At 45.1% G+C, this 27,119-nt stretch overlaps 1 protein-coding gene across 1 annotated transcript in view; it reads left to right on the forward strand.

The window, feature by feature from the left end:
* DNAH3 (dynein axonemal heavy chain 3) overlaps positions 1 to 27,119 on the forward strand; it is a 108,465-nt gene that overhangs the window by 50,436 nt on the left and 30,910 nt on the right. Inside the window, exons 32-47 of the mRNA XM_074323111.1 lie at positions 44 to 135; positions 1,725 to 1,944; positions 2,533 to 2,667; positions 3,866 to 3,977; positions 5,491 to 5,732; positions 8,180 to 8,280; positions 10,176 to 10,281; positions 12,484 to 12,613; positions 14,783 to 15,028; positions 18,090 to 18,193; positions 20,262 to 20,556; positions 22,291 to 22,470; positions 24,025 to 24,148; positions 24,239 to 24,395; positions 24,638 to 24,781; positions 25,705 to 26,374. Of these exons, the coding sequence (XP_074179212.1) occupies positions 44 to 135; positions 1,725 to 1,944; positions 2,533 to 2,667; positions 3,866 to 3,977; positions 5,491 to 5,732; positions 8,180 to 8,280; positions 10,176 to 10,281; positions 12,484 to 12,613; positions 14,783 to 15,028; positions 18,090 to 18,193; positions 20,262 to 20,556; positions 22,291 to 22,470; positions 24,025 to 24,148; positions 24,239 to 24,395; positions 24,638 to 24,781; positions 25,705 to 26,374 (3,058 nt within the window). The remainder of the gene's footprint in view (positions 1 to 43; positions 136 to 1,724; positions 1,945 to 2,532; positions 2,668 to 3,865; positions 3,978 to 5,490; positions 5,733 to 8,179; positions 8,281 to 10,175; positions 10,282 to 12,483; positions 12,614 to 14,782; positions 15,029 to 18,089; positions 18,194 to 20,261; positions 20,557 to 22,290; positions 22,471 to 24,024; positions 24,149 to 24,238; positions 24,396 to 24,637; positions 24,782 to 25,704; positions 26,375 to 27,119) is intronic.

Genomic DNA, 27,119 nt, shown 5'->3' on the forward strand with positions numbered 1-27,119 from the left:
TTCACTGTGTGCGTCCAGCTTCTGAGTGGCTCTTTCTTTCCAGGCTTTGTTCCGGACAGTGGCCATGATGGTGCCCGATTACGCTCTTATTGGAGAAATCTCTCTCTATTCGATGGGGTTTCTGGACTCCAGAAGGTACGTGACTACAGTTTCCCAGTGGATTCGAAAGGCCGTTTTTGTGTGGTGGAGTCAAGGTGGGTTTCCCATTGGAAGAAAAGAGAAAGGGAGAAACAGGCTTCTGCCCACGTGTTGATCTGAATCCACCTAGCCCTGGCCTTGGTCCTGACCCCTCGCTGACGGGGAAGCGACCCAGGTTCCCGAGAAAAGGCCTCCTCTTTCTTTCTGTGCACTTGGACTTCTGTTGAAGAAAGCAGCCCCTCATCTCCTGCCTACTGCTCACTCTAACACACGTGTGGTGCACACGCATTCCTGAATGGCTTAAGGCAAGACTGACACACATGAATTATTCCAGGATTGAAAGAGAAATTTTAATATAATTTAGAATTAACGTTGTTATCAATATAATGTTTACTTCAATCAACTGGGTTATCTCTCATTTCAGTATTACCCAGTTTTCACACACACACACACACACACACACACACACACACAGACACACCAATGTCTTTTTCACATGCACCTGGAGTTATTAATATCATTGTGAAATGGCTGTTACTGACCTGTTCCAAATTTTACCTTTGTCTTTCTACATTGTCTTGACCATCATTAATTGATGTTTTGTCCATTCAAGTATTTATTCAATTGGCAGACCTTTATGGAGCCACCAACCTCATGCCCAGCCCTGTGTCAGGAGCTGGTGAGCAACACAGTCTATGCTTTCAAAGTGAATCCATCTCAGAGTGGGGACTCCCCCCACGGGGCGTGTGTGATGTGAGTTAGGTGACCTTGACCTCCAAATCTCACTGGCTTAGCATAGCCAAAGTTTATTTTTCACTTCCTGGGAATCCAAAGTGGGTGTCGGTGATCAGGGGTAGTTCTACCTCAAGGGAAGGGACCCGGGTTACTTATGTCCGCTACAACACTTGAGCATGAACCGTCTCATGGAGGACAGGTTTATGGACCAGGCTGGAAGTGGCACACTCCCCTTACATTCCCGTGCCCCTGGCTGGGGCTCCGTGGCGTCACCACCCCTAACTGTGGGGGAGGCTAGGCCGTGTGGTCCAGTTGTGTGCCCAAGCAGAATAAGAAATGGCAGCGCACATGAGTATCCACGTTTGATAAAGTTTGAATTGGTTCTTAAATTTAAAAAGTAAAACGTGGACATTGAAAAAAATCGTAATGTTACAGAAGTGAAAAAAAGGGTGTTTCACCTTAGTAACCCTCAGTTCCACTCTCTGGGGATTAACATTGTGAATAGTTTGATTTATTCTTCTCAAACGTGTGTGTGTGTGTGTGTGTGTGTGTGTGTGTGTGTGTACACATACTTTCACATCTACCCACAAAAATCCATACACATAGAGCTTCTCACATAGTATGTGTTATACACGCATGCGTGGGCCTGCTTTCTTCCATCCTAACTTAGAAAGAGACTTACAATGCTGCCTTAGCTCATGATGGCAACTCTGTTGAAAGGCCATCAAATGACAGGGCCCCTCCATCATTCTATGGACAAACCTGGTTCCTGCAGGGATCCGGGATGGTGGGATCGTCTACTGAGCAGGACGTGGGTCTCAGGGGCCTGCACATGTGTCTTTGCCTCCCAGTCTTGCCCAGAAGATTGTGGCGACCTACCGCCTGTGCTCGGAGCAGCTTTCCTCCCAGCATCACTATGACTACGGCATGCGGGCCGTCAAGTCTGTGCTCACGGCCGCCGGCAACCTGAAGCTCAAGTACCCAGAGGAGAACGAGAGCGTCCTGCTGCTCCGGGCCTTGCTGGATGTCAACCTGGCCAAGTTCCTGGCTCAAGATGTCCCTCTGTTTCAGGTATGCCGTGGTCTGGGGCCTTGGCCAGGCGCTGGTACCCACCTTCCGGAGGGCACACGTTTCTCTCGCACCCTTTCCACACCCTCTCCGTCTCCTGCCAGCGTCCCTGTTGCCAGATACTCTCCCCCAGACGTTAAATAATGATGATGACGGCAGCATTTCTGTCTAGTTCCTGACTTTAATACAAATGGTTTCACCGATCGTATATTTGCTGTTAGGTATGGGTAGTTGTTTTTATCAAATTGAATGAGTTTCCTTTGATAATGGTTTTAATGCCTGTCTTCTGTACCAGGTTGTATGCTCCCTAGAGACAGAAATCATGACTGTCTTGTTTTTTCCTAGTGCAATGACTACAAGACAGCAGAGACTCATTAAATATTTGCTGACGTTTAAAATTAGTGGGGAGGGAAGTCATGTTGGACAGATAGCGTTAGACTTTGTAATTGTGCAGGAGTTTCAGTGCAGGAAAAATGAGGTTTGGAATTTGCCAAAGATTTCTGCTGTCTGTAGATCTCATCTTAGGATAACGTGGAGGTCATATAGCTGAGAATTCATCCTTTCTACCTTTTCTTGAATTCTTCCTACCAGGGAATTATATCAGATTTGTTTCCTGGAGTTGTTCTTCCAAAGCCAGACTACGAAGTTTTTATGGAAGCACTGAATGAGAACATCAGAAAGATGAAACTGCAGCCAGTTCCTTGGTTTATTGGGAAAATTATCCAGGTTGGTTTCTTGTATCCACATGGGAATGTACCTGTTTTACTGTTTGCTGAAATCAGGAATTATTAGAAAGAACTTGCACGTTGGAACGGAAATGACAGCAGTCAGAGGTGCCTGAAGCAGATGAGGTGGAGGTGAAGGCATCTTTGTCTGTTATGCCTTCAGTTTTCATTTCCAAGTTGAAGTTCAAAATCCAGTGTTTTTCCTATGACTATCTTCCTTGAGATTTCTTTTTTAAATTTGGGGTCTTCCCTATGGGAGCATCGAGCTTTGAATTAGTTAGGATTTTCTCTATTCCCAATCGTAGAAACCCAACTCAAACTGCCTTAATCAACAAAAGGGAACATATTCACTTACCTACCTTGAAAAGTGTAGGAATATTTTGACCTCTGGCACAGCAGGACCCACGTTTTCATATAATGTCACCAGGAACCTCTCTCTTCATTTCCAGGCTATCTCTGCATTAAAACTTCGTTCTCAGTTGGGTCCACAGCAGCCAGACTGAGCTGTACTAGGGTCAAGCTCAGAAGAAAAGAAAGCATCACTGTCCAGGTGGCTTCAGCCAGTCTTAGAGTTAGCTTTGAATGGGGCCGATAAAGTCGCATGACCATCCCCAAACCAATTACAGAGAAGGTCATTTCTATTTTACCGCATGCGGCCTGGCTCCGAAAATACATTTCTTCTCCTGAGAGTTCCAATCAAGCTGAACAGCATTTAGGCCTCGAGAACAGAGGTTTCCAATAGAAATGCAATTTGCTAAAATGACTACTGTTTCCCTTTCTTCTTTAAAAGCAAATGGAAATGGTTAGGGGCCCTGAAGTCAGAGAGCCCTAGTGTTCACATCCTGGCTGTGTCACTGATGAGCCTGGGCAAGTGACAGCCTCCCCTGGGCCCTGTATTCCCACCATTAGAAGGTGGTTAATAACACCTGAATGGATGAAATGAATCATTTAGGTAAGTCACTTGATGCTTAGCGCGTAGATAGGTGTGGAGTAAATAGTTCCCATCTCTTAAATAATGTGAGACACACATATACATTTATTCATCCAAAAGATATTTAAACAATATATTCAAAAAGGACTGGTTCACCCAAGGTGAACTGCGGGAGTGACTGTGGGACTCCCCTTTTGACCCCTCATTCCTCATCGTCTTCTGACTTGCACGTTTGTGATGACGGATTTCTTATGATCTCTCCTCTCAGATCTACGAGATGATGCTGGTAAGACATGGCTACATGATCGTCGGAGACCCCATGGGTGGCAAGACCTGTGCTTATAAAGTATTGGCTGCAGCTCTGGGTGATTTAAACCAAGGTAAAAGCTGACATCCCGGCTTCCCTGGGGACAGGACTCCTTACTCAGTTGAGATGATGCCAGGCTGGGTTTTTGGATTTGTTGCCATCCTTGGATTGTGATGTCAGAGCCAGAAATAGAATCTGGCACACAGATGTCTGCAGGCAGAAAATAAAGGAGACAGGGAGCTTCTAACTGGCTTTTCTGTGCATGTCATTAAGGCTGGAGGAATTTTCTCAATTGCTGAACAGTTGGCTTCTCCAAAGGTTCCCCAGTGAGAGAGAAATTCCTGCCATTGCCCTAAACAAAATAATTCTAAAAGCAAATCATTGCATGGTTTCTTTCCTTTCCCTTTTCTTCCTATACCTTCATCCCTTCCCCTTCTCACCCTCCCTCCTTTCCTTCCTTTTAATTTAGAGGATAAGACCTCAGACTTTTGAACCAGACCCAGACCTTGGGCAAATGACTAAATCGCTCTTAGCCTCTGTTTTCCCAGCTGTAAAATGGGATTATTGTGAGAATTTAATGAGATTTTGCAGGTAAATAACCTAGCAGCAGTTCCTAATCAACAAATGGAAGCTATGTTTATTGCCAGAGAAATTGTTTTTTGGGTTTTTTTGTTTTGTTTTTTATTAAACACATGCCTGTGGTTTTGAAAAGCAGTGCCGTCGGCCATGCTTCCATGATCCCTTCCAGTACTTTAACATTTTTTTCTAATAACATTTGATAATTGAATTACTGTTGGATTTTTGTTTTGGGGACTCACTTGGCTTTCATAACTAATTTGGGCATTTCAAACTTTAATAATTTTGACATTTGAATATAGTTTAGGCAACTAAATGAAGAAAAAGGAGGCTACCCCATTTGTCTTTGCTTTGGGATTCTGCAGAAATGGTTCTTTATTTAATTCATGGCTGAGACACTCCATCTTTTCCTTACTATGAAAGGTCATGTAAAAGCGTGGTCATTTTCTGTTATTAAATACATATGACATGCCATCTACCAGCCTGTATATTCCAGGTGGGTCCTAGTACTCCGACAGTGTGCATTTCTCAGGGCACACACTGAGCAGCTAAAGCAGAGGTTTCAGGGCTAAACTAGCCCTTCAGATAGAGAAAACAAAAGTAGCTATCGTTTTCCAGAATCTTTTACCTGTCAGCAGTTTCCTCATCTCAAGTCAAGCCAAGGTTCTCAGGGCAGCCGACAGAGCGAGGTCTGTAAAGAGGCCTGGTAATAGGGCACCTCTGTCCTTTACCACTGCAGTTCTTTCAGGCCCAGGCCGATTCCTATAGATCTGACCGGCACGTGTGCCCGCTTGGAAATGAGCTTCAGGAGAAACTGTGGTGAGAAACTAATGGTTGTCATAACCTAGCAGCCTAAGGCATTGCCTACCCAGGTATCCCAGTCTTTATAAGGCCTGTCCTCAGGTGGCATCTTCCTAAAGGTTGGGTGGACTTGGAGACAGCACTGTCTCTTGTCTGATGTTCTGGTCTCACCAGAACCTTGGTAACGCGGGTGGGACCTTCTTGCACAGCCAACCAGATGGAGGAATTCCCGGTGGAGTACAGGATCATCAACCCCAAAGCCATCACCATGGGGCAGCTTTATGGGTGCTTCGACCCTGTGAGCCATGAATGGACGGACGGCATTCTCGCCAACACTTTCCGGGAGCAAGCATCTTCCATGTCTGAGGAGCGCAAGTGGATTGTATTTGATGGGCCAGTGGATGCTGTTTGGATCGAAAACATGAACACTGTTCTGGATGACAATAAGAAGGTAGCTACTGAGTCTGCTGTCACTGTCACATGGGCGGGGGATAGACTTTTGTTAAAGTGAGTGATCGAGCGAAACTATATAATACGTACGCGTGTGTGGCTTACACTAAGAATAACTGCCCCACAAGAAAGGAACAGTTACCAGTTGGTGAACTAAGCTTCTGGTTGTAGTATGTGACGTAAGCCGTGGGTGTTTGGAGACAGGTTGTCCGTGGTTAAAAGCCTTGGTGCTGGCCTCAGATTGGACCACTAGCTTTACCACTGAGCTGGGCTGTGTTGGCCAAGTTCCGTTACTTGTCTGAAATCAGTTTCCTGATTTGTTAAAAGTCATAAAATGGGGGTGCTGGTAATTTAATAAGAAAGTACGTCCACAGCACCTGACATGTGCGACGTGTTTCGGCTTTCCATGGCTGTGCAACAAACGACCTTCATACTCAGTGGCTTCAAACAGCCATTTAGTTTGTTCATAATGTTGTAGATTAGAAATTTTGGAAGGGCTCAGCGGGGCCCCGCTAGTTGTTGTGATGGCAGCGGGGGCAGCTCTCCGGAGGATTCACAGTCAAGGTGGCTTCTTCACTCAGTGTCTGGGGCTCATTCCTCCTTAGCCTGTCTGTCTCTCCCTCTCTCCCTCTCTTCCCCTCCCTCCACATAGCACGTCATCCTCTAGGCCTGTCCACACGGCTTGAGCTTCTTACTATGTGGTCTCAGGGGAGTGACCCTTAGGTAGTGGCTGACTTCTAAGAGGCAGGAAGTGGGAGTCTCCATGAAATTAGGAGCATTGCTTGGAACTGGCGCAGCTTCACTTTCTCTGAATCTCTTGGTCACAGAAGTCACAGGGCCTGACCAGATTCAAGGGGTGGAACCGGAGACCCCATGTCTTGATGGAGGTGGGCGGGGTCACCCTGCAGAAGTGCATGTGGGGAGGGAGAGAGGCAGGAACCGCTGGGAAATAGGTTCTATCACATGAAGCTGAAGAGCTCAACTGTGGACCCAGACAGGCTGGCTTCAGACCCTGTCGCACTGCTCAGTGTACAGCCTCAGACAGGCTGTTCCATCTCTCTCTACTGCTGTTGCATCATCTGTAAAGTGGGGCGAATGTGTCCACCTCACCGTGCTGTGAGAAGACTAGATAAACTGCTTATAATAGTGCCCGGCGTCAAGCAAGTGCTGTGTCACTGTTTGTTAAAATCAAATTGATCACCCTTTCAAGGAAGGTTTCCCGTATTGAGTATGTGTCAGGATCCAGTCAAACTATACTTTCCTACTGTCTTTAAATTTTCCAAGATGAAGGGTGAGTCATGTTCAGTGGAAGGCCTAGTGGTCCAAGTTATACATTTACACGGACGATGACATGTGCATAATTTTGATTATATAACAAATAAAAACAAACGAGTGTTATTATATAATATGGACTATGTTATATAAACTAATTGTACCAATGTGTCAGTTGGTCTTGAGATCAGAAGTATAGATAGTTGTAATCAGTGAATTTCGTGATGGCTCTTCTGGGCTCTGAGTATAAATCCAACTGTCACAAGTATGGGTCGTTTTACTTTTCTTGATATTCAGAGATGACACTGCTGGTGGTGTGAGCCCCAGAACAGCCGGGACCTTCCTGGGGTGCAAGGAAGGACCTGTTTCTAGCTGTGTTTGATGTGGACCGGGAAATATGCAGGGAACTGTATAGCTGCAATTGAGGAGGAGCAGCCGGGAGTGATGGGGTGTCCTCCTTTCCCCTGGGAGGCCAAAGCTGCAGGCCGTCCGTCTTATGGCTTAACCGGCTCGCTTGAACCCACGTGGGTGAGCAGGAAGCAGCATCTGTGCTCGGAGGCTGTCCTAGGTACTCGCCCTACTCTCGACAGGGATACGCCTGCTAAGCACGAGGGCTTCCATGGCCTTCCCTGCCTTCCCATAAAGGAATTGCGGAGATCTTGTCACGCTAGCCCTGGACTAATCCATGGGGGATCCCAAAAGGAGTCTTTCATGGGAGACGTGAGCAAATAAAACAGGGTGAAGGTGTGCAGTGAAGTTCTGTGCTAAACACTGAGGAGGGAACCGTGAGACTGGTTGTGGTCTGGAAACGTCTCGATCCTTCCTCAAAGGCTGCAACTCAGTGACTCTCTGGCGTCTCTATTTAAGGTTACAACTCCCCCGACCCTGACTGAGCATTCCCCAACCCCTTCTTCTACTTTGTTTTTCTCCAAAGCACTTCTACTATTTTATAGACCATGGGTTTTGCTCACCATCTGTGCCCTCCCAGCAGAATGAATGTAAACCCCAAGAGCACAGGGGTTTTTGTCTGGTTTATTCTGTGAACCTAGAACCGTGCCTGGCACAAGAAATATTTGGTGAATGAACTCAAACCATCTGTCTCCACCGAGGCCTTCCACAGGCAGCTGGAATTTACCCCCTTTGCCTGCCGGGCACCCCTCTGCTTTGTGTTTTCAGCTGTGTCTGATGAGTGGGGAGATTATCCAGATGAGCCCCAAGATGAGTCTGATCTTCGAGCCGGCCGACCTGGAGCAGGCGTCTCCCGCCACTGTGAGCAGGTCAGTCACTGAGAGAGGCGTGGCCTCGCTCCCCCTGCACAGGAGGGGCAGCTCTAAGAAGCCCCGCGTGTGACTGAGCCCACGCAGACCACCCACACTATTTGTTGTCACTTAGATTTGTCGTCAAGTCTGTCCTCAATCCACATGCTGGTAAGAGGCTAAAAACGTGGCAAGCGCCTTGAAAGAGTTTGACGTGACCTCCTAAGACGGAACCTTCAAATGCCTCATGACCCAGAGATTCTGCTCCCCAGTGTACACCCCAAAAGAAACTTGGCCCACGTACAACCGGAGACATGCACAAGAGCTTTCCCAGTGACACAGTTCACAGTAACAAGCTCTTGGAAACAACCCAAATGCCCGTTACTTAATAAGCATAGTATGTTGACTTAATAAGCATAGTACAGTCACAAATGGTACACACAGAGGGGGCTGAAAACGTGTGCACACAGTTTAAGAAAGGAATAAACTGTATTAAACTTGTAATTATCAATATACGTATACTGATTACAAAAGATGAATACAAGTCACGTTTGACTTCTGCAATTACTAGAGGCTCTCAAAGTGGTTCCCATCAGTGTAATTTTAATACAGTTTTCCTTTCTTAAAACATGTATACATTTTTTTGGCACCCTCTGTATATAACTCACTCAGTAAATGAATTGTACTGGCCTGCAACTCTGTGGATAAATGTTAGTAAAATTAAAGATAAAACCTTAGCAATATTATGTATAATAGTAAGCCCACAATGTTCCATATAGCACAACGCTCCCTAGTAGATTGTTAGAAACAACTGAAATAAATATACATTTGAGGATCATATAGAAATGCTGTGAGACTACATAATAAGGAAAGAAATCAAGGGACAGGTAACACGAGATCCACGTGCTGTGTTACCTGAGGTGAGAAAGCCAGGAGGGAAGGATAATGGAGACCATATGGTTAGATGAAGGTTATTGTCACGCTCCTAGCTTCTGTCTGGGTGGTGGCTTCAGGGGCACTTACTGCATTTTTGAAAACTGTTAACAAGAAGGGCGGTGCATGGGCAAATGATGCACGTGCCAAGGGTATAATGAGTCCGGTGCTGTGTACCTGAAGTCCATGAGAAATAAAGTAAACCAGTCCCCACTCCTCCCAACGGTGGGGAGGGAGGAGAAAGAACGCCTGGCAGTTCAGACCAACCTGGGCTCCCACCCTGCTGTGTGCCCTCTTCCAAGTCACTCAGCCTCTCTGAGCCATGGTCTCCTCAGTCTGAAATGGAGACCATAAGGAAGAATATCTAGAGGTGAAAGCGTTTAGGACCTAGCCTAGCGCCTGGTACATAACAGAAGACCGACCAATAAATGGTAACAGGTATTGGTAACAAACGAGAGTACGTGGATGTAACAGATGGAAAAAGAACACGTGCTGCACGGAGCGTTGCACGTCAGTACATTACCAGACATACTGTACTGATGTGATCATGGTAGAAATGGTTTCCATCAAGGAAGAGTTTTTTGTGTGCTGGGCACAGTGCTACATCCTTTATGGGCATTTCATTTAACCAACACAACAGCCTTATGAGCTACATATTTTTTACGTTCCTCAACTTGCAGAGAAGGGCAGAGAAGTTCAGAGACAGTAAAGAAACCTCGCCCAAGGTCAGTCGATTAGTAGGGTCTGAGGCTGGGATTTGAACCCAGGTCTCTCTGGCTCTCAAGACCCAGCTCTGAGCACTGGTCTCCGCCCTTTCCCGACAAAAATCTGCCCCTTCTCTTTGGCCTGGAGCTGGTGAGAGTCTGTGACCTGCCCCAAGCTCAGCCCTTTAACTTGCCGTGCTGACGGCTCTTGTCTCACCCCTGTGTGCCTGGGGGCCCGGACGTGGACCAGGCTGGTCTCTGTGTGTTCTCGCCATACAGGTGCGGGATGATTTACATGGAGCCCCACCAGCTGGGCTGGAAGCCCCTGAAGGACTCGTACATGGAGACGCTGCCCTCCAGCCTCACAGAGGAGCACAGGGAACTGGTGAGACCTCCTTCCCTCCCCGTCCCTCTCGGGCTCTCACTCATCTCGGCGGCCTTCTGGGCAGATCTTCACCTTCATGTTCCAGGAGGCAAGAAGGGGCAGGGAATTCCCTGTCTGCCTGCAGGTATCTGGCTGCCTGGCTGCCTGCCAGTTTTCTGACTTTCTTCTCCCTGTGGTGGGGATGCAGTGGTGAAATCAGGTTCTCTGTTTTCTTCTACCTCCGTGCTCACTCCTTGTTCCCCCTTGTGGGGGAATTCTGGCACTTGAGAAACACTGTATATGGTGGCGGGAATGTCACCCCTGCCCCGTTCCCCAACCAGCATCAGTGTCTCTAGAAGTTGCTCTAGAGGTGGAGCAGGCTGGGAAGGACGGCGTTCCTCTCTGGACTACCACTCCCCATCCCGGTAACCCACACTCCATGCCTCCCACCTCGGGGAGCTGGGACCAGTTAGAAATGCTTTCCTGCGGCTGTGAAGAATATCCGTGTTCTTCTCCCCTTCCTAAAAGAGGCGCGGACGTTCAGGCCAGGTGGGTACCTGTGTGCACGTCAGGCTAGGGAAGCAGGAAGACACTCGTGCTTGTGCTGCTCTCATCTTTCCTTGCTGTGATCGAGGTCCCTGGGAAGGTTTCCCACTGCAGATGCCAAGGAGGGTCTGAGCTGGGCTCCCTTCCCACGCTGGAAACACTCTGGGGAACTGTGTCGGATGGCCTGTCACATTCCTGTCATATGTTCACACATGTGCAACGTATATAAGCACGTACGTTTATACAGACACGTGTATAAACCACACACACACGCGCGCGCACACACACGGAAAGCTGCCAGGTCCCCACACTCGGGAAGCCCTCAGTACTCGCTACCCAGGGTCCTTAGCACAGAGACACTCCTTCTCAGGGCCTCTGAGACTGTGATCTGGCCCTGCCCACACCTTTACCCTCATCACCTACCCTCTTCTTGGCCTCAGCTCGTTACCCTCCAGCCTCGTGTCCTGTTCCCATTCCTAGAAAACCCCGGGTCTCACTCCTCAAGGCCTTTACACGTCTGGTTCCTCTTCCTGGGGATCTTGCCCCATCCCATCTCATGAGCGACGATTCACCCTCGTCCGCCAGGTCTCAGCATCAAGGCCTCCTCCTGTAAGAAGCTGTCCCTGCCCGCCTAAGAAACCCTCCTGCTGTTCGCCACTGTAACACCTTTATTTGTTTCCTGCCAGTCCTTTCCATGATCTAAGTATTTGATTCATTTCCTTGTCTGTTTAGTTGTTCACGGTCTCCCCTGCCCCTTAGTAAGCACACGAGGGCAGGGACCTTGTCTGTCTCATCCATCTTTTATCCTCAGCACCTGCTACCCTGCAATTGCTCAATAAATATTTGTTGATTGAATGAATATACCACATATCCATGTACACGCATATTTTCCTACACCCATGTAAATGCATTGGTGCATTCATACATGCACACATGCCCACATATGTGTGCATCTCTGAATATGCTTACTTAGTGATGACCTGCCGCTTGCCAAAATAACTCAAGGTAATTTCCAGTGACAATCATAAATAAACTATAACAAAAATGAAAAAAAAAAAAAAAACCAAACCTAAAGTAGGAGGAGAAAGTAAGTCAAGTAATTTTTCAAAGAGTAAATGGGGTGGGGAACAGAGACAAGAGACAAGAATGACTATCCCCACAAATAGGTGTGTACATATACAGACATACAGAGAGTTACTGCAGATGAGCCTCCAATTTGGCTCTGACTTCGTATGGCCACTTTATTTGGGAGTCTTGCCTTACAAATGCCGGTCATTTGCAAATCAAATTGCTCAGAATTCCTAACATTTTGTTTTAGTTCTACTTTATTATTCATTTTTAGAATTCCTAACATTTTATAGAAACAAGGTCAGATACTGTGTTTGGGTCCGCAGCCGATTTCGTGGGTCCTGTAGCTGACCACAGTAGCCCCGAGCCTCTGTGAGTGCCCAGCTCTGGGCAGTGGAGTGAGAGGGGTGCGGACGGCCGTGGGCGGCACAGTTCACTAAGTGGGAAGCTGGCGGCAGGGCCTTGGTTCCTGTGGGTTTTGCCCAATAAAGATACACTCAAAGTAGTCGGCAACCTGACCACCACCTCCGGCGACCCTGAGGTCTGCCAAGCTCTTGGTCTTACACTCATAGCTTGGTAACGTCTTCGAATGTCCTTTCCTCCTTTCAGGTCAACGACATGTTCATGTGGCTTGTCCAGCCCTGCCTGGAGTTTATTCGCCTTCAGTGTAAATTTGTAGTACAAACGTCTCCCACCCACCTTGCCTTCTCAATGATGAAGCTGTACTCCTCTCTGCTTGGTAAGCGCTACCTACCGTTCTTAAGTCAGGTGGGGGTGGGGTGTTTTTCCTCCGTGAATGTTGTTCCTCCCGAGACAGGCATTTTGGTCTGGAACAGGCAAGACTTTGGAGCACAGATAGAGCTCGGTGGAAAGAGTCCATGTGTTTTGGCTTTAGCCTTGATCTTGGATTGATTTCCTGGGTGTTCTTGTGCCTAATGCCCCATCCTCTCTCAGTCTTAGGTTCCTTATCCGCACAATGGGAGTTGGAATTCCTGTCCCCCTTTACCTAGCAACGATATCCTGGAGGGAGATGGATTTAGATGATACATGTGAATGTACCTCAGAGAAAAGAGTCTGAAAAATATAAGATCGAAAGTCAAGAAAACTTACAAAAATCTGAATTCGCAAAACACATAGATACACTAAAGGAGACCTGATCTCATTGGTCTACAAAACTAGGGAACTTCCCCTGGACATGGGCAGTACATAAACCATAGACCCACTGGCTTAAATGTCCTGGAGAAGTGCCCTATAGCGACCTCACATGAGCAGATGTCACTGGAGTCTACTGGAGATGACAAAAGATGCGTCCATTGGAGAACTTTTATTGGATGCCATTTCTTTTTCGAGATCGCACATAACTCAAACTCAGGATGGATATTCTTACAACTTCTGCTCCATGGACCTCTTTTCTCAGCCCCTTTCTTCCAAAGGCATTACAGATATAGATAAAAAAAATGGATCATGGTGAACACTGACGTGGAGACTTTCTTTGGCTAAATATTATTTGATTTTCTAAAATTAAAATTAAGGCAATTTTTTCAAAAGCATGCCAATTGCATGCAGTGTCTGTATTTGCAATATTATTTGTAAGTTTTGCATTTTTTCTCTAACTCTGCTTCCTGTCTTTTCATAGTATCTCCTCCCGGAAAGAGGGCAGGAGCATGAGAAACGGACTCATTGTCTCCAGCACTCAGTGACCTAATAATCCCTCATTCCCGAATCTATAACTATGAATTCTGTCAGAAGAGCTCAAATACATACAACTCCTAAAAATTGGGGGCTGGGTGTGAATGCGCACTTGTCTGATTTCAGAGCTCTAACTTTTTACTCTGTCAATGTTAAAACGCTGTCATTAACAAGGCCTTAAGATAAGAACACGAAATACATTGTTTAGCCTTTTATTTTGGAATAATTTTAGAGTTACAGAAAATCGTCAAAAGGGTAGAGTCATGCATCCTTTCACCCAGCTTTTTTCATGCTCACGTCTTACATAACCAAGGTACAATGATCAGAATAAGAAAATTAACATTGATGCTATCTTTTAACTGCACTGGAGACTTCATTTGAATTTTACCAGTTTTTCCACAAATATCTTTTTTCTGTTCCAGAATCCAATTCAAGATGCTACTTATGTTTAATTGTTTATCTCCTTGCTCTCCCCCGATCTATGACAGCTCCTCCCTCTTTTCTTGCCTTTCATAACCTTTTCATTTGGTAAATACTGGCCAGTTATTTTACAGACTGTCTTTCAATTTGCCTCATGTTTTCTTATATTTAGATAGAGGTTACCCATTTTTAGGGCAAGTCCCACAGAAGTGACAATGTAGCCTTCTCAGTACAGCCTATTATTGGTGAAGGGTCACCTTTGGTGAGAGCCAGTCTCTCCATTGGCAAGTTACTATTTTTCCTTTGTCATTCATAAGTATCTTGGGGAAGATACTTTGAAACTATGTACACATTTTTATTTCTCCTTAGTCTTTCACCCACTGATTTTAACCTCCCTTGGTGGATGGTGCCTACATATCTAGAGGATTCATAAAGACAGAAAGTAGAATGGTGGTTGCCAGCGGGCGGGGGAGAGGGTAATCTGGAGTTAGTGTGTAACGAGCACAGGGTTTCAGTTTTACAAGATGAAAAGCGTTTTGGGATGGACGGTGGTGATGGCTGCACAGCGGTGTGAATGTGCTTACCTGTCCACTTAAAATGGTTAAGATGGTAAATTTATGTTATGTGTATTTTACTACAGTAAAAAAAAAAAAAAATAGAAAAAAGTGTGTGTGGATCAAGGATCTGGCAAGTGACAGCCACTCAGCCAGTATCAGTCCTCTTGCCAGGCCCCCCACAGACAAAGCCCCCCGTCCACAGTGTTTACACCTGTCATCCGGTCCCCTTTTCTTGCTTTTAGATGAAATCAGGGAAATAAAAGAAGACGACAGTGAATCACCTGAAGGTCTGACAAGCCAGCAGGTCTTCCTCTGGCTGCAAGGTCTGTTCCTCTTTGCCTTGGTGTGGACCGTGGCCAGTACCATCAACACAGGCGGCAGAAGGAAATTCGATCTCTTCTTCCGCAACCTGATCATGGGCCTGGATGATAACAACCCAAGGCCCAAAAGCGTCAGACTCACCAAAAACAATATCTTTCCAGAAAGAGGTAATTTACTACCTGGATTTTTTTTTTTTTTCAGTCTTACTGTCATTGTTTGGATCCTGTGTTCCAAACCCAGCCAAAATGTGTGGACCAAGTAAGGCCTTTACGAAAGCCAAGAACGATTTTGCCTGAGTGGGTTCACTTCTTCAGAGCTGCCCATGTATGTAGAGATAGGTAACCCTGAAGTCAGGGTCTCATGAGGTATTTTAAATACTTTTTTAATTTAGAAAAAGTTGATAGAACTTTTTTTTTTTTTTCCAGAATTACCCATAATCCCATCAGTCAAATAGGACCCAGGAAACAGAATGAGAAATATAGCCACTTTTGTTTTTCTAACTCCCTTCTAGTCCTGTTCTGTGTGTTTACAATGTGTCATGTCATGGTGATTATGGTATTAATATTTCTTTTAATTTTTGTCATTGTAATCTGATATTGAAATGTTTATGATTTTGCTACATATATTATCTTCAAAATTATCACTTTAGTGATCTATTACTATTCCCTTATATGCGTGACATCTTCTACTAAAAGATTTAAAGGTGTTTTCTTTTAAGTAGCTTTGTTTTTTTCTTACCATGCAAGTAATATATTACATAAAATTTAGAACATGCAGAGAAGGGAATAGAAGAAACTAAAGGTAAGAAATAGAAGAAAACGAAGGTAATCCCACTATCTGGAAATAATCCCTTCTTATTTTTTTCTTTGAGTTTTTTCTATATTTGTATAATAAAAACAGGATCATACTATAAATACTTTCAAATAGTTTTACTTTTTGTGATTATAAAAATGTATATGAAAGGCCGTGAGGGAACTTCCAGGGGTGATGGTAATGTATATATTGAAAGAAATTTGGGTCACACAGATACATGCATTTGTCAAAACTCAGTGAATGTACACAGATTTGTAAATTTCATGGTGTGTAAGTTTTGTATCAAAAGAAAAAACATATAAGCAAATACTGAACAGTTAATGATACAAATGCTGAAGTAGTTATGGGAGTGTGTATAGATGTATACAATTCACTTTGGAGTGTGTCAGAAGATAAGATGGCTTAATGGATGGATAGAGGGTTGATAGATATGTGATAAAACAAATAAAAAGGTAATGGTAAAATCTACAAGATGGGTATACAAATGTTCACTGTACATGTTCTTTATGTTTGAAACTTGACATAATCCTAAAAACTGAACAAGGAAGTAGTTGCTGCTGCCCCCTCTCCTGCCGCACACACTCTTTCCCCAGCACACCTGGCAGTCTTCGTGTGGCACACGGTCCTCTGTCAGAGGATGTGCACGGAGGCCCCGGACCAATCCATTAGGGAGACATTAGGTGGTACATTCATTCTTTTCCCCCTATTTTATGGGGGGGGGAGGGTGGTTTCGTTTCTCTTTTTTATTGTGGTAAAAACACATGTCATAAAATTTACCCTTTTAATCATTTTTTTTTTTAATTTATTGGGGTGACAATTGTTAGTAAAATTACATAGATTTCAGGTGTACGATTCTGTAATACATCATGTATAAATCCCATTGTGTATTCACCACCCAGAGTCAGTTCTCCTTCTTTTAATCATTGTTAAGTGTACAGTTCAGTGGTGTTTAAGATATTCACATTGTTGTGCAACCATCACCACTATCCAGCTCCAGAACGTTTTTCATCTTCCCAGACTGAAACTCCATACTACTTAAACACTAACTCCCTATTTCGCTCTTTCTCCATTGCTTGACAACCACCATTCTACTTTCTGTCTCTATAAAATTGACTCCGCTAGGAACCTCATATAAGTAGAATCATACAGCATATGCCCTGTTTTGACTAGTTTATTTCACTTAGCATAATATTTTCAAAGTTCATCCATGCTGTAGCGTGTGTCAGAATTTCCTTCCTTTTTAAGGCTGAGCAATATTCCATCGTATGTATAAACTACGTTTTTCTTCTTCGTTCATCTATTGATGGACCCTTGGGTTGCTTTCAACTTTTGGCTTTAGTTTTAGATTTACAGGAAAATTGAGCAGAAAGTACAGAGTTCCCATGTACTCCTTCCCCAAACTGTCCCCTGCAGTTTCCCTTACTAACACCTGTATTAGTGTGGTCCATTTGTGTAATTGATGAACCCGTATTGATACATTAGCTGAAGTCCATGGTTCACATTTAGGGGTTACTCTGTGTTGTACAGTTCTGTGGGTTTTGACAAATCCATAACGTCCTGTATTTACCATTATGGCACCAGGCAGAATAATTTCACATTGCCCTAAAATTCCCCTAGCTCCACCTGTTCATACCCCCGCCCCCCTTTAGCCTCTGGCCACTACTGATCATTTTACTGCGTCTTGTTCTTTTGCCTTTTCCAGGGTGTGATATACTTGAAATCATACAGAATGGGTGAAATTTTTACTAGTCATGTGTCTCATAAGAGACGCGTATTTAGGATAAAAGTATAAAAAAGTATTACAATTCAATAATAAAAAGAGAAATGAAGGCCGAGTGACTAACCTCCTAATGGCTTACATTATTTTTTTAACTGCTGTTTTAGAGGCAGCGTTTAGGAGGCAGTTTCTCTTGTCACGAACACTGATTTACCTGAAGCTCAGCAGGTCCTTCAGTCTCATATTAGCTCCTTCTCTTTAGCTCCATTTAAGTGAAATAAAATTTAACATCTTTATTTAAAATAGTGTATAGCAAATGAGCCCATTCTTATAAAATCCTTTCTTTCATCTGCCTGCCCTTCTGTCTTCAGTGTGTTTGTGTCCCTAGAGAGAGGGCTAGGAGGATTGCCATCAAAAGTTCTTTATGAGTGTAAGATTCAGAGTGATGTATTGCCCCTTTATTGTTGTTGTTCTTTTCCATACTTCCTGTTTACCGTATTAAAAATAATTATTTGTATGCATAGCACCTGTCATTTTTATAGTGTGTACAACTACCAACAGTGTGGAAGTTTCACCACAGCCGTGCCAGCACTGGTGGTTACACTTTCAGATGCCTCTAGCTGAGGTAGTTAAATACCTCAAATAGGAAATGTAAACCCCTGGTGTGCTAATGGTCTTTTCTGTTTCTTTGGGTCCAGGAAGCATCTATGATTTTTATTTCCTCAAGCAAGGTAGTGGACATTGGGCCACATGGACAGAGTACATCACCAAAGAGGAGGAAACAATCCCAACTAATGCAAAGGTAAAAGAGAGGTATTGGGGTACTGGATGTGTTGGGGTGGTAGATGGGAGGGGGTGGGGGCAGGGTGAGAAAGGTACAGGGATTAAGAAGTACGAATTAGTAATTACAACATAGTCACGGGGATGTAAAGTAAAGCACAGGGAATATAATAAATAATATGGTAATAGCTATGTGTGGTGCCAGGTGGGTACCAGGCTAATTTGGGGGATCATTTCTTACATTATATAAATGTCTAACCACTATGCTGTACACCTGAAATTTGATAAATTTAAAAATGGAGGGGAGGGAAGGAGGGAGGTGAAGGAGGGTAAGAGGTTCAGATTTCCGGGCATAAAACAAACAAATCATGGGGATGGGATGTACAACGTGAGGAATAGAGTCAATAATATTGAGATAACGTAGTACGGTGTCAGATGGTTGCTAGGCTTCCAAGGTGATCACTTCTTTAGGTCCATAAATGTTGAGTAACTATGGTGTGCCCCTGAAAGTAATATAATATTGTATGTTAACTATATTTTTAACAAAAATCTTTAAAAAAAACAAAACAGAAGTATTGGCCACAGAACTTTGGTTTCCAAAATGACCCAGGTATTCTCCAAGGCAGAAGAATTCACATCATTTCTGTGTTAGCATTTTAAAGAACTTTCTTTAGAAAAAGGTCCACACATGAGCCGGGTTGAGCCTTTAAGCGCATGGACTTTAGAATGAGGGACCCGTTTTATGGCTCTAGGTAGCATCTAATGGGCATAATTTGTCTTTCTGGGGATGACTTCAGAGAGTTCAGGCCCCAGATGGGGGGAGACGGTGGATGGGAAAGTGGGAACGTTGACAACCAGGTCAGGCCTCAGGCAGGACCACAGCCGTCATGAGAGCAGGGGTGAATGTGTGCTGGGTACAGGGTACACCGGGGGGTCGGGGGACTGCGTGTGTGAAGGAACCCCCAGCACTGAGATCCTAAACTTTAATTTTCCTTTAAGAGCTCAGTCATGTGAACTCCAGGGACTTGAAATCTTGCTGAATTCATACAAATAAAAAGAGTCCAATGCAGAAAATATTTTCAGTTCTGCTGAGAATTTTTCCTTCTTGCACCTGGTTCCGCATTCAGCATCACTCCCGGCTGTGTGGCTGCAGACGGTTTAGCCAGCCATCCTCCTGCCTCAGCTGTTTCCATGTGAAGTTGAGCTAATAATACACCTGCCTCAGAGGGCTGCTGGGAAGACTGCGGGGGTGATACAGGCAAAACATCCTCAGCTCCACACCTCCTAATGCTTTTCCTGCCCACTGCAGGTCCCTGGTCCTGTCTGCCCTCTTACCTTTGATCACACACGTCAAAAGCAGCTGAGCCTTTGTCTAGCAGCATTCACAGGGCCATAAGGTGCTCTGCCGAATGTGATGGGGATTCCAGAAGCCCAAGACCAAGCCCTTAGAGTCCACTTGGGGTCGGAATGTCAGGAAAGTGGTTCCATCCCCATGTTAGAAAAGAGGTGAAGAGGAAGTGGGTCTTAGAACCCAGAACCCGAGTTTAGGGAAAAGCAGACCACGAACAAGCCCAAGGAATGGGGATTGAGGGTCACACCCAACCGTTCTCAGCTAAGCAGTAGAGATGGCACATGGAGGCGACAGGTTGGTTCCGAGCAATGGCCTCAGAGGGCAGCAGCTATGGACCCGCCTTTATTGTAAGTGGTGATATGACAGTTCAGTGGTTAACAATATGAACTTTAGAATAAGACAAGCTGGGATTCAAATCCCGCATTTCCACTTACTTGCTGTGCTGTAGAAGGGCTCTGTGCCTCAGTTTCCTTATGTACAAAACAGGGACAATAATGCCCATTTTTACACGCATTATCTCATTTAATCCCTAAAACAGCTCAGGGAACTAGGTACCGTTATTATTCCACTTCACAGATGAAGAAACTGAGAACCCTGGAGAGATTAAATACTCAAGGTCAGAAAAAAGCAGTAAGGGGTGGAGCTAAATGGGTAGTAAGGCTGGAACTAGGCCTTCTGAGTGCCAGGACCCCGCTTCCTGGGCCCAGTACCAAGGCTCTCCCATGTCTCTGTGGCACAGGTCTCAGAACTCATCATCCCCACAGTGGAGACGGCCCGGCAGTCGTTCTTCTTGAAAACCTACCTGGACCATGAGGTTCCAGTGCTATTTGTGGGACCCACAGGCACTGGCAAATCAGCCATCACCAACAACTTCCTTCTTCACCTTCCCAAAACTACCTACCTGCCCAACTTCATCAATTTCTCGGCCAGGACCTCAGCCAATCAGACCCAGGACATCATCATGTCCAAGCTGGATCGACGGCGGAAGGGCCTCTTTGGGCCTCCCATCGGGAGGAAGGCAGTGGTGTTTGTGGGTAAGGCATCGACCTGGGTCTGGACACAACCAGATTCTCCCACTCCAAGCCACCGCAAGCCACAACCTCCCTTTGTAGGGCCACACCACAGTTTTCTTCTCTCTTTGAGATAAAATATTTCTGGTTAATATAACTTAGTATTCCTTCCTTCCCCCCTCCTCCTTTTGTTTCTTTAGTTTTCCTTTTCTTTCTTCCTCCTTTCATTACCAAGGATGTGTTGACCAAGTATGATATGCCACATGTTCAGTAAGTAAGGTGTGATGCAGGCCTTTTGCCTGAGGCAGGCTCCCGCGTCCTCCGGAGATGAAGCTGAGCCCCTGGGTCAGGCCAGGTCACCTGGTGGTGAGAAGTTGTTCCAGAAGTGGGTTAGGGTATTTGCCCTCTCACGTCTCCAAAAGCAACACACCCTTTGTGATAAGACCCTTATTCTATTTTGCGTCAGATAAATACGTTATGAGTAGATGAAGAAACCTAATATTGCTAAATAAATATTGTGAAATAAGCACATTGAATTTTCCCAGGATTTCACCTGTTTACAAAGCTCTTCTTCATGTGTTTCAGGTGAGCCTCACAACCCTGTGAGGTTATTAACCATCATTATCATGTTAATAGTCAGTTAATTGAGGCTCCAGAAGGTTAAATTGCCTGTTCAGGGTCAACCATCTAGAAGATTTTGGAGCTGTGACCCAGACCCAGGTTTCTTGGTGCCAAATACATTTTCCACTATCTTACTGCCGACTCACGGAGTTCTCATTTAGTAATAGTAAGGCCCTACTCTTCTGGGTTATCTCATTGTCTTTAAATTTTATAATTGATAGTGACTATTGCATGTATTTACATCCTTGCCAGCTAACATCAGTTCTTTAAAGGCAGGGATCCTATTTTATTTTCCCTTTTTCTCCCTATCTCCTTTCCTCCAGTGCGTTCTCCCTTCCAATTTTTAAGGCATATCCAAAAACAATTTTAACTTCGCAGCCAAACAGATCTAGATTCACATCTCACCTTTTAACCCTGGGCACATTGTGACTTAACTCCCATGGCCTTCAGTACCTCACACTAATGTAAAGGTAATACTATGTTCCTTGCAAAGTCATTGTTTGGATTCGATGAGATGATAGGTGTAAAACTCCTGACACAAACGGGGCATTCAGTCATTGGTCTTTGGAGAAAAATTAAAAGGCTTCCATTTTGTTAAGTGCCTTCTATGGGCAGAGACTGGGTGATAGGCCATTGGGGAGTCAGTTCCTGCCCTTGAGAAGGTCACAGTCTCTTCTTGCCATGTTGGTTTTGCTCCTCAAAACCCCAGTCCAAAGCCTTGCTCCACAACATTGAAGTTCAGCTGTTACCTGCTGTTCGAATTAAGTACCCTGTTGGCTGGGAGTATGAGTGCCTTCCTCACTGTCATCACCCTGGAGATGACCACGATGTCTAGCACATAGTAGACAATCAATATATTTTGGTTGAGGGAATGAAAAAATAAATGCCTCTTTGTTGGTGCCAGCTTATGCACCCTTAAAGTCACAATGCACAGAGATCTCAGTTAGGCAGGAGAGACCAGAACCCAGGAAAACCTGTTCCCATATGGCCCGAGTGTCCACTGGTAGAGCCTGGTCTGGAGTGGGATGGGACAACTGGGCATAGACTCTCCCACGGAGGAAATAATCATATGTCACCTCTTGTGAGAGCAGAGGATCCCAGAAACTTAAAATGTGTGGCCCTGGCTTCTTTCCCCAGATGACCTCAACATGCCAGCCAAAGAAGTGTATGGGGCCCAGCCCCCCATTGAGCTCCTGAGGCAATGGATTGACCATGGTTACTGGTTTGACAAGAAGGACACCACCAAGCTGGATATCGTGGATGTGCTGCTTGTGACAGCGATGGGCCCCCCCGGGGGAGGAAGGAATGACATTACGGGTATGCGAAGGAGAAGTTCATTCCTCTTTGTTCCCCGGCAGAGCCAGACCACCTGCTTGGAAGGAGGCTTGATGCAGGGCCCTCTGTGCTGCTGGAGGGTGGAGAAAAGTGTTTCGGCTGCAGCCAGACAGGTTGGGTTAGCCCCAGGGAGTGGCCTCTGAAGACTTCATGTTGGAAGTTGTGGAAATAGGATTGGAAGATGAAAAGAGAAGAGTGTTTGGTTAGAGGAACAGAGTCTCAGATGAAAAGATGGCCAGCGTGTGTTCCAAGAATGGGGCTAGATCAGAGGTTCTCAACAAGGGGTGCATGACTGTTGTGTTTGTTACAGTTTGTCAGATTGCCTGACAGAGAACAACTAACCCAAAGTGGCCTAAGCCCAATAATAACAGCAAACAAACAAACATGTATGATCCCCCCATGTCATCTCATAATTCAGGAGTATATTTTGCTTCACGCACAACTTGATCAGTCAAAGATCTGTGTTTGTAGTAGAGATGTAGCCTTGTCCAAGAATCTTAGTACCATTTCCAGCCTTGAGATTCTGTGACCTTCCTGTCCTCGCTGGCATTTAGCGTTGTCATCTGTAAAATAAGGAAAATAGACAAGGTCATCTTATTTGGTATGCTGTATACCTAAGAATACAGACTCAAAAGTGATCACTGTCAAGACATACTAGCAAAATTACTGGACTTTAAGGAAAACTTCTGGGTATTTAAGCAAAAAGAGCACATGATTTATAAGAGAAATTAGATTATCTTACGACTTTTAAACTGCAATGCCAGAGAAAATAGAATAACATATTTAAGATACTCAAGGAAATAAAATGAGAGTCAAGAATTTTATAGCCAGCAAAGCTGACCTAAAAGGAAAACGGTTATCAACATGCAAGAACTCAGAGACTAGTTTTTTTTAGTAGATTCTCAGGAATCTACTAGAAAATAGGTTTCAGATTATCAAAATGACTATAAATTACATTTCAATAAAGCTGATATATATATATATATATATATATATATATATATATATACCACACACATATATATGTATGTATATAATTAGATACATAGATAGGTATACATATAGATATATAAGGATACCAAATTAATCGTGGTTAATTTGGGGGAAAGAATGGATTTGGTTTGTGGGAGGTAAGTGAAAAGCTGTGATCTCTTTCTATAAAAGTATTTCTGAATTGTTTGACTATTTTACAATGATCACATATTGCCTTTATCTTTTAAAAACAAGCTTGAGCTCTAGACTGGCCTGTTAACAGAACTGCAGTCGTGGAGGATGTCTGATCTGTCCTGTGATTACAACAGCAACTAGCCACCCGTTACTCCTGAGCCCTAGGAATGTGGCTAGTGAGACTGAGGAAATACATTTTTAATGTTATTTCATATAATTAATTCAAGTTTAAGTAGCCACATGTGGCTAGAGGCTACCATATTGGACAACACGGCTCTGGGACATTAAGGCAGAGGGAAAACAAGTTCTTCTGTATCCCAGAATCCCTGGGCGCAGGAGGTAAGAGTGAGTGTGTGTGCATGTTTCCAGGACGATTCACTCGCCATCTGAATATCATCTCCATCAACGCCTTTGAGGATGACATTTTAACCAAGATTTTCAGTTCAATTGCTGACTGGCATTTTGGGAAAGGGTTTGACGTGATGTTCCTAAGGTAAGAGGTTCCAGTGTTTTCCAGGATATTGGCCTGGGGTCCTCAGTTCTGGCTCCTTCCTGACTGGTCTGCCTTTCCCTTGCTCCCAAGGTATGGAAAGATGCTGGTCCAGGCGACTATGACAATTTATAAAGCTGCCGTGGAGAATTTCTTGCCAACTCCCTCCAAGTCACATTATGTCTTTAACCTCCGGGACTTTGCACGGGTGATCCAAGGGGTACTGCTCTGCCCTCACACCCACCTACAGGTCAGCCGCTGTCATTTCTGTTACCAAGGTCATTCAGCAATAACTTTGGCGATATGGCACATACAATGATAATAGTAATGGCTGTTAATGCGCGTTTAATCGATGGCAGACATTGTATTAAGTATTTCTGAGCAGTATCTCATTTAATCGTCACACCAACTGCAGGATTTAGAAACTGTTTGTAAACTACCACCTCAAGCAACCCCTTCCAGTCATTCAAATAACCAACTCTGGATTTTCAGGACTTTGAAAAACTTATCCGGCTTTGGATCCATGAGATTTATCGGGTCTTCTGTGACCGTCTGATTGACGATGAGGACAGACAGATCTTTTTCAACATGATGAAGGAAACCACCTCTAATTGCTTCAAGCAAACCGTGGAGAAGGTCAGCCAGACCCTGTGATCACTTGGCGTCAGAAATGGTCCCAAATAGTTGACCACTGAGTCTCCCTCCCTGGTGGAGACTCAGCTCTGTCCTCTGAATCTCAGGAAACAGTATTGAGTCAACTAGTTGCTTGATGTGGTGATGTACTTGGCCCAATTATGCTTCCCTTTCTTGGTAACTTGTAAGTTTGGATCCATTCAAAGTGGTTTCCTATATGATGTTCATGTGTATAATTAACTTCAAATACATTTTCAGGGTCAAATTAATTTGTGAGTTGAGACATAAACCATGAATTTTCATGGTTTGATTGAGGACCTGGTAAAGCCCAAGTGAAAGATTGCCATGGTTTCCCATTCGTAAATATTTTCTCCGATTTGATACAAGAAAAGTTGTTTTAAGCCTATATATTTGAACCGTCATCTAGTTCTAGCCCTATTTTTAAGAAGCTGTGATTTCTCCATAGAAAAATTGCAAAAGTGTTTCATGTTGCATCCAGAGGCCAAAGGCAAAAGCAATGCCGGGTTCTAATGTCAGAAAGAGCAAGTACCTAAGACATCTCTACTCTAGGCACAGAGTGGGGATGGCGCTTCTCTTTGGTGAAGGAGCAAATACATTAGAAAATGAGGCCGCCCTTCGACCACCTCCTCTGGGGATCTCACAGTCTGACCACCAGTCTTTCAACTCCTTAGCAAACAGATTGACCCTCACTTTCACTCTCTTCTCACATGTCCTCGCATCATAGTCTTTACAACCATCAAATCCACGTATCATGGTGGATCTGGTTTTTTATTTTACCCCACTCTTAATGAACCAAGACTTTGGAGAACATGCTCAGAGGAAACAAGCACATCTGCTGCCCCTTCCTCCACGCCTCTCGCTGCCATCCTGGCTGAGTGCCTGTCTGAGACTCCTCTGTCCCACAGGTCCTCGTCCACCTGTCACCCACGGGAAAGATCGTCGAAGACAACATCCGTAGCCTCTTCTTTGGAGATTACTTCAAGCCAGAAAGTGACCCCAAAATCTACGATGAGATCACTGACCTGAAACAGCTGACGGTGGTCATGGAGTACTACCTGGAAGAGTTCAACAACGTCAGCAAGGCCCCCATGTCCTTGGTCATGTTCAGGTTCGCCATCGAGCACATGTCCAGAATCTGCAGGGTCCTGAAGCAGAACAAAGGCCACCTGCTCCTGGTGGGCATCGGGGGCAGTGGGCGGCAGAGCGCCAGCAAACTGGCCACGTTCATCAACTCCTACGAGCTCTACCAGATTGAGATCACCAAGAGCTACTCGGCCAGCGAGTGGCGGGAGGACCTGAAGAAGGTCATGCTGCAGGTGGGCGTGGCCACCAAGAGCACCGTGTTCCTCTTCACCGACAGCCAGATCAAGGACGAGTCCTTCATCGAGGACATCAACATGCTTCTGAACACGGGCGACGTGCCCAACATCTTCCCTGCCGACGAGAAGGCCGACCTGGTGGAGAAGATGCAGACGGCAGCCAGGACCGAGGAGGGCGGGAAGATGGAAATCACGCCCCTCTCGATGTACAACTTCTTCATTGAGAGGGTGAAAAAGAACCTTCACATTGTCCTTGGTAAGAAGAAGCAAGCGCAGTGTTCCCTTTGCCTCGGGGTGTTTCAGGGTCTCCTGAGCGCCCCAAGCCAGGCCTCTTACGATGGGCTGAGGACTGATCCAGGCAGGGCACGCGCCCAGCGAGGGGTCAGTGCCTGGAATTTCTGTGGAAATGGCCAGTCTCCTGAACCACTCCTTGAAACCTGTTCCACTCTCCTCAGTCCTCTGAACTCTCCTCTGAACCCTCTCCTTCCTTTCAGTACCTTACACTGGTGGCCTCACGGAACAACACCTGGAGACCTTCTCCCTGGGGATGACATTTCCAGTCTATCCGGAAACCTAGGGGTTGTGCTGAATCTGCCCTCTCGTTACCATGTGCTGTCAGTTTCCACCTCCTGGCTCTCGCTCATATCCACCTGCTTTTCTCCCTCTTCACCACCTTCACATCGGCTGAGCCACTGTCACGTCACCCAGACCTTACCTCTGCGACCTGCTAACTATTCTATGTCCACTCTTCTCCATTCCAGACCTTTCTGTTCTTTTGAGCCAGGATGGGTTTTTTTTCCATGTATTGCAGATAGGATAATTGTGTGTACACACGAACTTAAACACTTAAACTGCTTTCTATTAGGATAAAGACCCAAGTTCCTAACCTGTGGTTCTGTAAGGCCACCTGCCAGGCTGTCATTGTCCTCTCCACGCTCACCTCAGACCAAGCTTCCCCTACTCTCCCTGTTCCTTCGCCACGTTGACCTTCTCACATGTCT

The sequence above is a fragment of the Rhinolophus sinicus genome, linkage group LG18 (assembly GCF_036562045.2).
Source record: "Rhinolophus sinicus isolate RSC01 linkage group LG18, ASM3656204v1, whole genome shotgun sequence".
Taxonomy (NCBI): Eukaryota; Metazoa; Chordata; class Mammalia; order Chiroptera; family Rhinolophidae; genus Rhinolophus; species Rhinolophus sinicus.